A 14,470-nucleotide genomic window follows, 5' to 3' on the forward strand; every position below is an offset into this window, starting at 1 on the left:
GGTCAAGGAAGAACAGGTTTGGAGCCAGATAGGACTATAGGCTGTATATCCTCATCTAGCATCAATGGCTTCGGCATTTGTGTCTATGAGTGGCACCTGCGCAGAGCATGATGTGGAAGTGGGCATCAAAGTCAGTGCCGAACCCACAGTGGATCCAAGGGGCACAGAAACTGGACTTGCTGACTGTAGTCAGACTGGAGTACCTGCTGTTCCTTTAAAGCCAAGGCATACCAGAGTGGTGCAAAGTGCCAAAGATCTGCAGCAAAGCCTCCCTGAAGGCTTCTACTTGCTGTGATGTCACCAACAGTCCTGGAAAGTCAGGATACATCGGGATCAGAGATGGAATCTGATCTGATGATGATGGGAGTGAGACTGATGGGAGGGAGACTGAGGTTTATGCCCCCCCACATTCTCTGGTTGAGTGTGGCGCAAAGGGGCCTTTGCCACTTCACTTTCTAATGTGTCTTCTTTGACTTACCTAAAGACTTTGACCTGCACCAGGAATGACTTTGGAAGTGAGAACGGGACCTTCCTTTAAACTTTGACCTGTAATAGCGTTGATATTTCTTGTGCTTGGTGATGTAGAGTTTGGGTGCCTGTTCCATTACAGCTTTCAGGTTCATGTAGGCGCAGTCTCCACAGGGCTTGGAGTCATGGTCCGAACCAGAAAGGACACACAATCTTCGTTTCGTCACAGATATTGGTTTACGACAGTCCCTGAACAGCTTAAACCATGTGTTTTTAGAATTGGTTAGCGCGGATACATAGTTATATTTATCACTTCTGGAGCGACAGCCGTGGAGAACTAGATGACATCACCTACCGGAGTGGAGGGGTACTGCTCTGAAAGTTTCTTAAAACAGTCTGATGCCTGGGGATTATTCTGCAGAATCCATTAGAAGAATGTGCTTTCTCTATGTGGTTTGGGAAATGTCAGTGTTAATAGAGAGCATCTTTTTTTTAAGTATTTGTTTTTTTTCAACAGTTTAGAACACACCCCAATAACCAAGGCTGGTGGTCTTACATTTACATATCTTGTAGGCTTGTAAAGAAAATGGTTAAGACATCCAAATCACTAAATATTTGCAAGCGGTAAAATATCAATCAGTGCAGTCAGATGTCAACATAATGTTGAATTCCATAAATCAATATTAATGCCACTTACTTCTATCAAAGCTTTACAATTGGGTTTAGAATGTCACCACTGAGAAGCCCATTATTATCTACATGGTTTTTGTCTCATGTAACCATGTCCAAATGGTTTTCTGTTTAAATTTGTTGCTACCTGCATGCACTGCCAAATACCTTTTAAAAGTGTTCCATAAGACAACTTGCTTGAGTGCTTGGTACTTATGTTCAGCAAAAGCATTTACTACATCATTAAAATGTGTCAAGTCAAGAAATTCTTTCACTTGAGGTAGTGATCCTTTGCACCAATGTACACCCTCCCTGAGCTTCTCCATAAGTAGCAACACTGTGGTGTACCATCAACAGCCATCTATGCCAGTATCTCAGCTACATACCCAGCAGTGGGGTTAAAGGAAAATCCAACTAAATCATCTTAGACAATTACGAATCAGTTCCTCATGGTAGGTCTGTACTAGATGGCATAGCCATGTTAAGTGCAAGAAGCCAGTGATTTACTTGCACATCACCTACAGAGTTGCCCAGCCTCTCAGTTACACTTGACTAATACTTAGTGGTTTGTGATACAGCCTGCTTAAAAATGTAATAATTAACACTGACTGTTCAGGGATACTAACTTTACTTGCTTTCAGCCACGTTAAAGAAATCTATTGTTATGATTTGCCATTCTTCACAATAATAGTGTTACTTCCAACAAGGTTGGCCGCTTCCATATACAAAAAGGAGTTTTTTCACAGCTTCTAGTGATATTTGCATCAATACATTGTATTTGTAGTAGGATTGTGGATGTGAGATATGAAGGCATTATCTAACAGTATCTGAAGTAGTTCCACATATAGAACATTCAGGCCTGTTGTATTGGCCATGTCATGGCAGGCCCATCTCATTTTCGAGCTAGTATTACAAAAACTGGCTTCACCAAGTTCCCATAGTGCGAAGTTCTAACCATGCCCATTTCTAATAATTTAGTCTCAATTAACTGGAGCTTTTATTCTGCCTACTGGGCGTATCAAAATGTGGCATATGTTGCTTGAGCTACAAGGTAGAGTAACAGAGAATCTGGTACTGCAAGATCACCCAATTCCACAGGCTTGGGTCAAGGTATCTAATTATTGCTTCTTTACACACCAAAGTAAGTTCTAGAAACACGCAACTTCAGCTTAATGGTATTTTGGCAGCTTTTACTGTAAAATGAAACAAGGTATACACATTTGGTCAAGACCACAATTTTAATAATGACCCTAACTTACAATGGCAGGGGTAGTTTCAACCATCTTTCTGCTTGCGATTCAGGTGTACCGTAGTGCTGTCCTATAGTTTTCTCTTATTACAACTTCTGTATTAACTATATTCTGGATGCCCATTTATCTTCCAAATTCCGTCTTATTAATTAGACGTTCAAACATTCTCATAATCACTCAGGGGCAGTATCATCAATGTGTGCCAGTTGATTTTTAGGTCTGAGAGTGTAACAAGCAGTATTTCTTCTCATTACCGATGTTAGCCGTGTTTTGGCTTGCTGGTACTGGACGTTTAACACAGAATTGTCTGGGTGCAAGGATGTAATAATGAGTGGTCAACCTACTATATAAATGCCTCTACTGGCATTATGCTAAAAAAGCAAACATGCAAGTGTGGTTCTACAGTTAGAACAAAAAAGGGCTTTAGTGGGCTCCTTAACATCACACAGCGCCAATGCACATCAGCTCTCTGCTGTGTAGGAGATGTCTTATGACTGCATTATGAATTTTATGGAGGAATCTGATAACTTATATTGATGCTCTCTGGAATAAACCACTGGTATAAACCAGTTGTCACATAAGAAAATAGTTTCCTGGACTTTCAGAGAGAATCCTATATGGAAAAGTATGCTGCAGAATCCTCATGGTGTGGAATTCAATTTTGTGGATCTACCTACTGATTCATAGCTTTTACGGTGGAGTCAATTATAATTCACAGGTTTTTTTTTTTTTTTTACTTCTTTTGAGGTTGTTAGTGGTGTTCCCAATTCCTCAAGTCAGACATTGATAAGTCATAATTCCCAGTCTGTACACGTTAGGCTCTCTGTGAGGTATTGATTTTGAGGTTGTTTGTTAACGTCCAACAATCGACAAATTACATGCAGCCAATTAGTTTTGAGGTTTCAAGGTCATATGGGTTATCCAGTTTAAGGATTATATGGGTATCATCTCACTAGTTATAGCACGAGCACTGGAATGTGATGAGGTCTATAAGGAGCTGGATGTAAAAGTTGATAAGTAATAGGGAGATGACGGAACTTCGAGGTGGAGAGGTGAATGGTGGAATTGAGAGGATGCTTGACCTGTTTATAAGAAAGGAGGAGGTCCAGTCAGTGCAATGCCAATTTTTCAATCTACTGATTACTTTATCATGTTGCAGACTCGAAAGTGACTCCTCAGACTTCCTGGTCAGTGTCTGTTGCCCTCTCATGTGCAGCTCCACCTGTTGCTGCTGCCTCGAGTGAACTGACAGCCTGCCTGACACTCAGTTCAAGGCCCACCTCCACCCACAGGCTCCTGCCTGCGCCTCATTCCTGGTGGCCTAGTGGCCACTTGCAAGTAAGTATCTTCTGTCTCTCTTTATCCTACTTTCACTTCTGTTTTTATTTTCTGTCTTTTATTCAATTTTTCCCTCTTCTTTCTCTGTCCTTCACTCTCCCAGCGTTTTCCCCATCTCGCTGCTGCCCCGCCCCCCCTTGCAAAGCGCTTTTCCCGTCCTTCCACCTCTCAGCTGACCAAACCCCTGCCTCCCTCCCCTTCTTAATGGTGGCTGCTGTGCACTAAGAGGGCGACTATGCTGACCTCCTGGTCATTGTCTGTTGCCCTCCCCTGTGCAGCTCCACCTGTTGCTGCCGCCTAACGAACTGACAGCCTGTCTGACTCTCAGTTGGAGGCCCACCTCCACCCGCAGGCTCCCGCCTGCACCTCATCCCTGGTGGACTAGTGGCCATCTGCAAGTGTAAGTAAATTCAGTCTCTCTTTATTCATGCTTTTACTTCTTTTTTATTTTTCTGTCTTTTATTCCATTATTTTCCCTCTTGTCTTTTTCTCTCTCCTTGCGTTTTCCAAGCACTGCTGCTTCCCCTGTAGCCCGCCCCCTCTTACCCCTTGCACTTTTCCCACCCTCCTGCCAAGCTGCAGACCGGACCCCCGCGGACCTCCCCTTCTTAATGGCGGCTGCCTGCTCACTGAGCGGGTGACTCCTCTGACCTCCTTGTCAGCATCTGTTGCCCTCCCCTGTGCAGCTCCATCTGTTGTTGCTGCTGCCTCGATCAAACTTAGAGCCTGCCTGACTCTCAGAGGCCCACCTCGACCCGCAAGCTCCTACCTGTGCCTCATCCCTGGTGGTCATCTGCAAGTATCTTCTGTCTCTCTTTACTCCTACTTCTGCCTTTATTTCAGTTATTATTATCCGTCTTTTAATCCATTTTTCCCTCGTCTCTTTCTCTCTCCTTTCACTCTCCCTGCAGCTGCCCCGCAAAGTGCTGTTCCTGCCTCCCAGCTGACCGGACACCCAGCCTCCCTCCCCTTCTTAATGGCAGCTGCTGCTCACTGACTCCCCTGACCTCCTGGTCAGTGTTTGTTGCCCTCCCCCTCCCCTGTGCAGCTCCATCTGTCGCTGCTGTCTCGAGCAAAAGCCTGCTTGACTCTCAGTTAGAGGCCCACCTCGACCCGCATGCTCCCACCTGCGCCTCATCCCTGCTGATCTGGTGGCCATCTGCAAGTTAGTATCTTCTGTCTCTCTTTACTCCTACTTCTGCCTTTACTTCAGTTTTTATTATCTGTCTTTCATTCCATTTTTCCCTTGTCTCTTTCCTTTCACTCTCTGCTGCTGCCCCGCCACCTCCCCGCGAAGTGCTGTTCCCACCTCCCAGCTGACTGCCCCCCGCCTCCCTCCCTTCTTAATGGCGGCTGCGACGCTGGGTTGCTGAAGGCGCCTAAGGCAAGCCTATATGCGCCTGGACCACGCCCAGCGCAACGGACCCTGGTCCTTGACGCCAACACTCTACGCGCCCTCAGCCCGGGAAGATATCAAGCCTGCGACGTAGCCGACCTCCGGAACAATCATGGACCTTTTTCATGCTGCAAAACCCTGCCAGGACCACCTCACGATCCCGTACCAAGCACGGACGACCACCTCAAGTGCATACTTCTCAACACAAGCTCTCTCATCAACATGCAGTAGATGTCTGGGTCCTTCTTGACTGCCCCGGACGTCGCCTTTGTCACTGAGACATGGATCACTCCCAGCTCTGACCCAGACATTGCCAAGGCCGTCCCAGCCTCAACAGGTATGAACATCACACTCGGGTGATTTCTGTAGAAATAAAAATTGTAATTCTTACTTTAACTGTAATTAGATTCTCTCAACCTTAACTATTTAACAACTATTTAACAATTGCCAGTATGCCTGTTTCATGTAACTTGTGGTTTTCTAATATATTGGGATTCCTTATCTCCTCCTTCATACCACTTTTTCTTCGACCAACCACTCTCGTTAAATGGTCTCCGTTTGAATTATCGTCTTATAATGCACTTGATAACTCAGCACTTCGGGTGATGGCCATACCTGTTGAGCTTAAGTTTACGTTAACCTATTGCCTATGTCTTTTCAAGCCTTGAGAAAGTCCCAGGTACACAAACCGCTTGAAGGCGGCTGTTTCCTTTGAAAACTTTTGTAATAAAAGACTGTTGGTCTTACAAGGCTGTCGTCTCGGAAGATTTTGAAATAAAAAGATCATTGGGCTTACTGATATGATTCCACGCACTGAGTTAACTATATATGATGACTGATTCCTTACGTTGGACCCAGGGTGGGTTCACCAATTTCTTTTTCTACTATACGGTACTGACTTGAGGAAAAGTGCTCCACACCTCATTTCGGAACCCACAGTCTTATGAAAATGGGCAATTTTAAAATAGAAGAGAGTGTTGGACCATTGAAGCAACATATTTGACATTCTCTACCCAGTCTTCTCAGCAGGGAACAACCGCACCATCTCTCATACCTTTGAATACTGTTGGACCGACCACAAGGGCATCCACTTTACATTCACATAGAACAATGCACACCACTATGCCCCCCTCTCCCACTCGGCAGACGCTGGGGCAAAGTTACAGAAGCACATCTTACCAACGCTCCCAAACACTCCCCCCCCCACCACATGCAGCAGACTCTAAAGAAGCCACATGCAATCTACACTGCTGGTTATCGGAATGCATCAACAACATAGGCCTCCCCCCCAAGGAATCCTCCAGGAAACTGACATATCAGAACATCTAAATGGTTTACGCCAGACCTACAAGAATCCAAACGCTACTGAAGACGACTAAGACAGAAATGGAGCAACAGCAAATCAACTGAAGTTCACACAGCCTACAAGAATGCAGTCACCATGCACCACCAGAACATCAGAGGCTCCAAAAAAGCTGCCATTCAAGAACGCACCAGCGCTCACAACAGCAAAGAGCTCTTCGCCATAAACCCCAGGACAGACACCTCATCCATCCATCCCAAGACCTGTGCAATGACCTTGGCCCCTTATTTCATAAAAAAATCCAGGACATATATACGAAAACTTCAGGAACCAAAACCCGCATGCACCACCCACAAACACTATCACCAAGGACCTAGCACCACACCAGATAACTCCCGGACCCCCATCACCAAAGAGGACACCCAAAGATTCATGAACTCCATCCACTCGGGAGCACCCTCTGATTCGTGCCCTCATCAGATCTTCAACCTGGCCAGGGCCACCACAGCACCTGAGGTCTGCTGAACTATCAACCGATCCTTTGAGTCCACCACCTTCCCATCAGACAGGAAGCACACCGAGATCAACCCACTGCTCAAGAAACCCACTGCCGACCCAAGGGAGCTGAAAAACTGCAGACACATCTCTCGGCTACCTTCCCCAGTCAAAGTAACAGAAAAGGCCATCAACCAGCATCTCACCGAATTCCTCGAGACACACCAAATCCTAGACCCATCCCAATCCGGATTCAGAAGCAACCACAGCACAGAGACAGTACTCCTAGCAACCACCGTTGACATATGCATCATACTAGATCACAGAGGCACGGCCGCACTCATCCTCCTCGACCTCTCCGCTGTGTTTGACACTGTCTCCCACCCCAAGCGCCATACTACACAGCATTGTCATCCGAGATAAAGCATTGGATTGCATCAGATCCTTCCTCATCCGAAGAACACAGAGTGTCAGACTACCGAGGTTCACATCAGAACCCAAAGACAGATGCTGTGGAGTGCGCCAATGATCTCTCATTCAGCCTGACGCTTTTCAACATCTAGATGGCCCCATTAGCCAAGATCATCAAACATGGGCTAAACCTAGTCTTCTACGCTGATGATATCCAACTGATCCTCTCCCTGTCCGATGACTCTGCAAAGGCCAAGAGAAATTTCCACAACGGGATGAGAGAGATCGCCGCCTGGATGGAAGCCAACTGCCTCAAACTCAACTCTGACAAGACAGAGATCCTCGTAATCAGCTCCCCCCTTCTGCCTGGAACGACTCCTGATGGACCACCACACCAGGAAATGCCCCCACTCCCATCGACCACGCACGCAATCTGGGCATCATCCTGGACTCCTCTCTTGCCATGACCCGCCAAGCCAATGCCGCCTCATCGTCATGCTTCCACACCCTCTGACTCCTGTGAAAGATTTTCAAGCGGATCCGCTCCGACACGAGGAAGACAGTCACCTATGCACTTGTCACTAGCCAACTGGACTATGGCAACGCACTCTATTCCGGCATCACCAAGCAACTACAATCAAGACTACAAAGAATCCAGAATGCAGCAGCCACACTCATCCTGGACATCCCCCGACAGAGCACATCTCCTCCCACCTCAGAGACCTACAGAGACTCCCTGGCAACAACCCCATCACATACAATCTCCTGTTCCACACCTACAAGGCACTACACAACATAGGACCGGCAAACCTCAACCACGTCCTCACCTTCTAGGTACCCAACAGATATCTCCGTTCTTCCAAGCTCACGCTTGCAGCCGTTCTCAAGATCCCAAAAAGCACAGCAGGAGGAAGATCCTTCTCCCACCTTGCAGTCCGGACATTGCACATGCTACCTTTCAAGCTCAGGCAGACCGCATCACTGAAGCAGTTCAGGAAGGACCTGAAGACCTGGCTCTTCGATTGAGCAGCACGCCCACAAAAAGCACCTTGAGGCTCTATGGGTGATTAGCAGCACTTTAAAAATTACTGGTTGATTGAAAGCTGTGGAAAGCCAGACACCTAGGGCTGTTGCTCCATTTCTGTCTACTGTAGATTTTAGATTATCCCAGACTCAAATTAGCCAGATTCAGTGCCTCTCTATGGGCGCAAGCTCATTTGTTTGTCCGATAGGTTGTTTTCTTCATAGAGATTTGCTATCCAGTAGAAAGCTGCTTTTCTATAAATTTTCAATATTACTGATATTGGACAGTAACTGCTTGGGTCTACATTATTTTTGCTAATCACTGGTCATACTTATCAGGTCTTTAGCTCTGTTGGGAACATGTTGGTTGATAGAGTTGTTCATTATATTCACTGCCGGCATTGCAGCTGAAGTTGACAAAACTGGTCTGATGGTGAGGTAGAAGAGCAACTGCTTTCACCAGGTTGAGAATTAGCTTCTTCAAGGAAGTTAGTGTGGGAGTTAGTCTCTTGGTGGTGCTTCCTTTTATTTGAGCTCTGCTTTACAGATTATCTTTGATATATGTAGCAAAACCGCCTTTTCTAATGGTCAGGCCACATTTCTGGCCTTTTTCCTAATTCTATTCTTGCTGATTTTTAACTCTGTGCACTTTACCCCTAATAAACAAGAAGAAAGTGCATCTTCTCACCCTTGAAACATGGTTAAATTGACTTTCCTTTGACTGACATTAAACTTGCCTATGAGTTCCTAGATTCTGGTGTAAGAAATACACTCAAGGTCTGGAAGTTGAATGCCATCTGTTGACTGCAGCATGTGTGGTGTCATCCAAGGGGTTGGCCTGTAAAATATAGCTTCAGTCCTATTATGTGCAGCCTGACTATATTCTGACAGCAGCAGCCTAAATACCTACTCTCAGACAGGCTTAAATATTAATATTATCCTTAAATCTACTTTGCCACCCACAAGGTAGGATGCCTGAAATTTAAAAGTGCAACATGTGCAAAATAAAAGTTGGCATATTCCCCCAGTGACTAGATCCCAAAAGCTATTGTCACTGGCATGACTGTGGACAAATCCTATAAAAAGTACAACTTCACTCAGGCTACTTTCAATATTTATTAGAAGTCCAATTTATTGGTAAAGTCGGATTTTCAATAAATATTTAGGAAATGTAACTTTTAGAATGTCACCTTTTTACCTGACAAAGTCTCCAGTAGACTAATTAGCAGTAACCTAGCAACAGGAAGTTTACTAATGCTTAGCCGTAATAAGGTACAAAAAAAAGCTCCCAGAGCAAGGCAATATCTTAGACCTGGCAACAGGATGGACTGAGTGTGAGGTATCTGATCTCTATCGGCTTAGTAAGGACAGTTGGGGGTGGACCCTGTAACTTCATTAACTTGAAAACCGACAGAGATGCTGTCTGATCTTTCATAGTTTATTGTAGAGACCTAGCCTTTGTCTTCAAAACCCACACCAGGCTGGCTCCGTACCCAGTGAGAGGAGGGGTACCTCTAGATTCACTAGTTTGCAGTCAACAGATGGTATAGGACTGCTAACTTCCCTGGCCACACCTTTAGGGGGACACAAAAACTCTGCACAAGGGAGAAAGAGTTTCTTCAACTTCAGTTTTAGGAAGGAAGGGCACTGCAGGCTTGTTTACAATAAGGCAAACAAGAACTGCTAAAAGGTGGGCAGGGCCCTCCTGAGAACCTTTACCCCACTGATTAAGGAGGAGCCATGAGACACCCCCTCCAGCACTAGCTAGTGCCAATCATAAATGTGGTATTCCAAGGCACCCTCCCCAGGACATGTTCTTGACCTGTGGAAATTCATTAGAGGACTGAACTGTCTGTGTCCTGAGATGCACCCTGAAGGGCTAAATCTGCTCCCTTGTATACCCAGGACAAAGTAGACTCCAAGAATCAGAAGGCTGACCTCTGGTTGAACCTACAGGGACACAACAAGCTACTTTGTCATTGTACAGCACTAGGATTTTACTTTGGATGCAAAGTTGTCTACGGTTAGGTTAAAGATGTTTTGTGATTGAGATACAGAGGAGCATTCTGGATTCCACAATTCTGCAAGTACTCTGTGCAGCTCCTTTAAAGGGCATTTAACATTTGAAATGGATTGTGGCTTTACAAAATCCGTTTTTTATTTTGAGTCATTTTTTCTAGTAAATAGTTTAGATGATGTTAAAGTAGGCACAGCTGAGATTTTATATTTTTCCATTTCCTCATTCATCCATGTACCCTTCTATTTTCTTTAAGGTTAAACTGATGTATTTAACTGCTTAATGTGGCTATTTGCTCAAGGTTTGAGTTTGCTGCAATGCAAATTTGGAGATCCTCCATGTTTAATATGTTCGCCTATCTGTATCCAACAGAGTTGACAATATATTTTGATGGCATAGTACAAGTGAAAGGGATGAGGTAATGATCATTCAAGGAGACTGTGTAGGAAGTTGGGTTCTGGTTGCAGTACTTCCCCCCCTCACCCCAACCACACTCTTTTGGCCTGGTTTTTAGATGCAACTTCAAATGAAGTGCAGTGGGTTCCTGCTAACCAGGTCCCCAGTGCCAGTGTTCCTTCCCCAAAACAAGACACCTGGGGTCAGATGTAGCAAAGGGTTGTTCCCATTCTGTGTCAATGGGAAAATGTGTTCGTACATATGGCCCCTGGTCCCTTGATCCCAAAGTGTCCAGCCCTTTTAGCCCCCTATAAGCCCCTGGTAAATAGTACCCTTGGTACCCAGGGCATGGGTACTGAAGAGGGCCCCTAAGAGCTGCAGCCCAACTTGTGCCACTCTAAGGGACCCAACACCAACCTCATGCAGACTGCCATTGCAGGCTGTGTGACAAGGCACTCCAAAAAGTGAAAACAAGACATGGCACACAGCCTGTGTGTCCCACGTCCCTAAAATACTGCACCTAATATCTGTAAGTCACCCCTACAGACGGCCTTACAGCCTGAAGCCAGGGTGCACTATATTACATGTATGGACATATCAGCAAAAGCAGATATGCCCTTGCTATGTCTTTGTCAATTCTTAGACATAGTAAGTGAACAGGGAATCAATTTTAAATACGTGTGCTGGACACTGGTCAATAGGAGTTCCTCAGCTACATGATGGAAAATAGGGATAATTGGTATCAAACATCTCATATTAATAATTCCTCAGTGAATCCAGTAATGGATGTTTAATACATGCTCCCAGAAGACACCTTAGAGGTGCCCCTGAGAACCTACCAACTGATGGTGGCTCACTGACTAGTTCTAGCCAGTCTGCCACCAACAAACGAGATTCTGCCTCCCACAGGTGAGAGCCTTTGCTCTCTGGAGGTCAGAAACAAAGACTGGTCTTGCAGGGGTGCTACACATCCTTCCCAACAGAATGACCTGCACATCTGCATTCCAAGGCAGGAGGCTTCAAAGAAGTCCACCACCTTTAGTACGTAAATCTGGTCTTTCTCAGAGGAAGATGCTGATTCCCCTGCCCCATGGCCTGGACAGGTTGGAAAACTAGCTATGCAGGAGGTGTGTAGCATTTACAGGCTAGACAACAATTCTAGGGGTGACCAGCCTGAGTAAATACAGCCTTAGGAATTCCGCCTAATTGTGTGTGGTGGAATTAGGAATTCTGAGAGGGTGATGCCCACTCCCCAAAGGAAGTGGTCATCTAGGGGGTGTAGTGACCCCAAGGGTAAGTAATCCATTGGTTACTACCCTTCACTCCCCTTAATGACCACTAAATTGAGTATTTATGGGACTCCATGATACCAGGAAAACCGATCTTCAAAGGACACAAAAGAAGTGGACAAGAAGCCTGCTGACCCGAGAACCGAGGAACGCAGCTAACTTGGTGCCAACCCTGCTAGCCTGCTTGCCGCTGCAGCTTCCAAGAAACCGGGAGATCTGCCGGTGCTTCGCAAATCTCCAAGAAGAGCTCCACTGTAGTTGAGGAGCTGCTTCCCTGCATCTGTAGGCAAATCAAGAAAGAACTGTGAGGACCGGGACCCTTAAAATCCAACGCTGGACATTACCACTACACCCAAGCAACTTAGCCAGAGCTGAAGGGGCCAATGGCGTCAACGTGGTTCCCAAGCCTTACAGAGACGACGTCCATCTTGAGTTCACCCACTGTGGACTTCCCGCAGTGTCTACAGCTTCTTTCTGCAGGACGCTCCCCCTTCACCAATACCACCTCCGGTGACTGAGAACCGATTGTCCTCTTCACCTGGACACCCGACACCAAGGAGAAGAGGACTGCTGGTGTCCCCACGTCCCCCAGGCCTGTGAGACCTGAGCCCAATTGTTGGTTCAGTCAGACTGAACCCCAGTCCACACCTGAAGCCTGTTTCTGTGGGACTCCTTCACCAGGACCACACCCAGTAAACCAGACGGTCCAAATCACCTCTTCACCTGGATGCCCCAGACTGAGAATAAAACCACTGGCATCCCTAGGTCCCCGAACATCGCAAGTCTGAAACTTCCTTGGTGGTTTGCCCGGACTAGACTCTCAGTCCACTCCTGCAACAACTCTGTGACAGGACTGACCCCATAGACTTAGACGGGGCACCAGACACTGAACTGCACCCAGACACCCCAGTACCTACCGAGATGACCTGTTGGTGTGCCCTTGGCCCCTACTTACCTTAAGTCCAGGAGATTGGTCCCATAAATCGCTGTATTATACCTGTATGCAGTGCTTGTTCTTCCTCCATAGGGTAACATTGCTGCATCTGAAAAATACACTGTCAACTTTTGAAAACTCTAAAAATTCATATCTCGAAAAGTACTCACCTGATTCAGGTGATCTTGATTTTTACATTTCTATAAAGGTATGTGCTATTTTTATAAAATGGTGTTGGATTTCTTTACTGAGTGTGTGTCTCACTTACTGCCTCTGTGTGTGCCTTACATACTTAACACTACCCTCTGATATGCCTAACTACTCACCCACAATACCACAAAGAAGAGCATTTGTAATGCCATTTGTGCTTCTGTGATACCTCTGGGGTTCACCTAGACTCTTTGCACAGTGTACCTCTTTGTGGTCCTCTATTTAATAAGCCAGCTTCTTACACTCAATTGTTTTATTCCTGATTTGATTCCCAATGCAAATGACACCTATATCATCTCCTGCAGTGCAGGTAGGTCCTGACTGTAACTTTCCCACCCAGTTAGGATGTGCTGTTTTTGTGGCATTTTTGGCTTACAAAATCAGACCGTTAAGTCACCAAGAGTGCACAAACTATGCACAAATTAGATCGGTTACAGAACTGGAAAAACACACTGAAGTGGATTTGAGAGGTGAAAATGTATCTTTAATTACAATATTTAATGATAATGTATCCTGCGTTGGGCAAAGTAATAGGTTTGTTGAGATGATGAAAAATAACTTGCTAAATACTTGTATTTGTATGGTAATAGCAGTCACTTTGAATCAGTAGAAAGGTAAACACTATGCATAAGTCCTTATGCATGAAAGAAAACCAAAATCATTTGATATGGGGTATGCATCAGAACACTCCTTTAGGGTTCACAGTAGATGACAAATCCATAGGATTATCTACAGATTATCACAATTAGCTTTAGAAGAATGAAAATGTATTTACAACATTTCCCTATGGTTTACTTTTGTTTTGGACCATGTAACTGTCTCATTAATTCAGTAAGACTTGTTAAGGCATTAAAGAATGTGCATATCTGTTTGGGGACAGACTTACAGCAGACTTGGCACAAATGGTGGAATGGACAAACTGGAAATTAAAACTTACCTTTGGTGCATCTTATCCTCATGACAGCTTCAAAGCCAATTTTTCGGGTCAAATACCGCTTGAGCTCCTTCTGCAGCTTCTCCACCTGGACTGGACTGTGCTGATGATGGTAGGATTGGTAGTGAAACACACTTCCAGCAGAATACCTGGAAATACAACCTAGACAAGAGAAATACCATAAAAATTAGCATACCTAAATAAGGCAGAGCAAATTTAATTTTTTGCATTAAAAAATTAAATTATTTGCATTATTTTGCATCCGATACACAAACGCATTTAAAACTCCTAACACGCACATATTCAAAGCACTAAATAACTCAGGCCCCACCAGCCT

At 45.2% G+C, this 14,470-nt stretch overlaps 1 protein-coding gene across 1 annotated transcript in view; it reads right to left on the reverse strand.

The window, feature by feature from the left end:
- Nucleotides 1-14,470, reverse strand: part of SEC24A (SEC24 homolog A, COPII coat complex component) — a 446,244-nt gene that overhangs the window by 117,289 nt on the left and 314,485 nt on the right. Inside the window, exon 15 of the mRNA XM_069199250.1 lies at nucleotides 14,137-14,295. Within this exon, the coding sequence (XP_069055351.1) occupies nucleotides 14,137-14,295 (159 nt within the window). The remainder of the gene's footprint in view (nucleotides 1-14,136; nucleotides 14,296-14,470) is intronic.

Source organism: Pleurodeles waltl, chromosome 7 (genome assembly GCF_031143425.1).
Source record: "Pleurodeles waltl isolate 20211129_DDA chromosome 7, aPleWal1.hap1.20221129, whole genome shotgun sequence".
Taxonomy (NCBI): Eukaryota; Metazoa; Chordata; class Amphibia; order Caudata; family Salamandridae; genus Pleurodeles; species Pleurodeles waltl.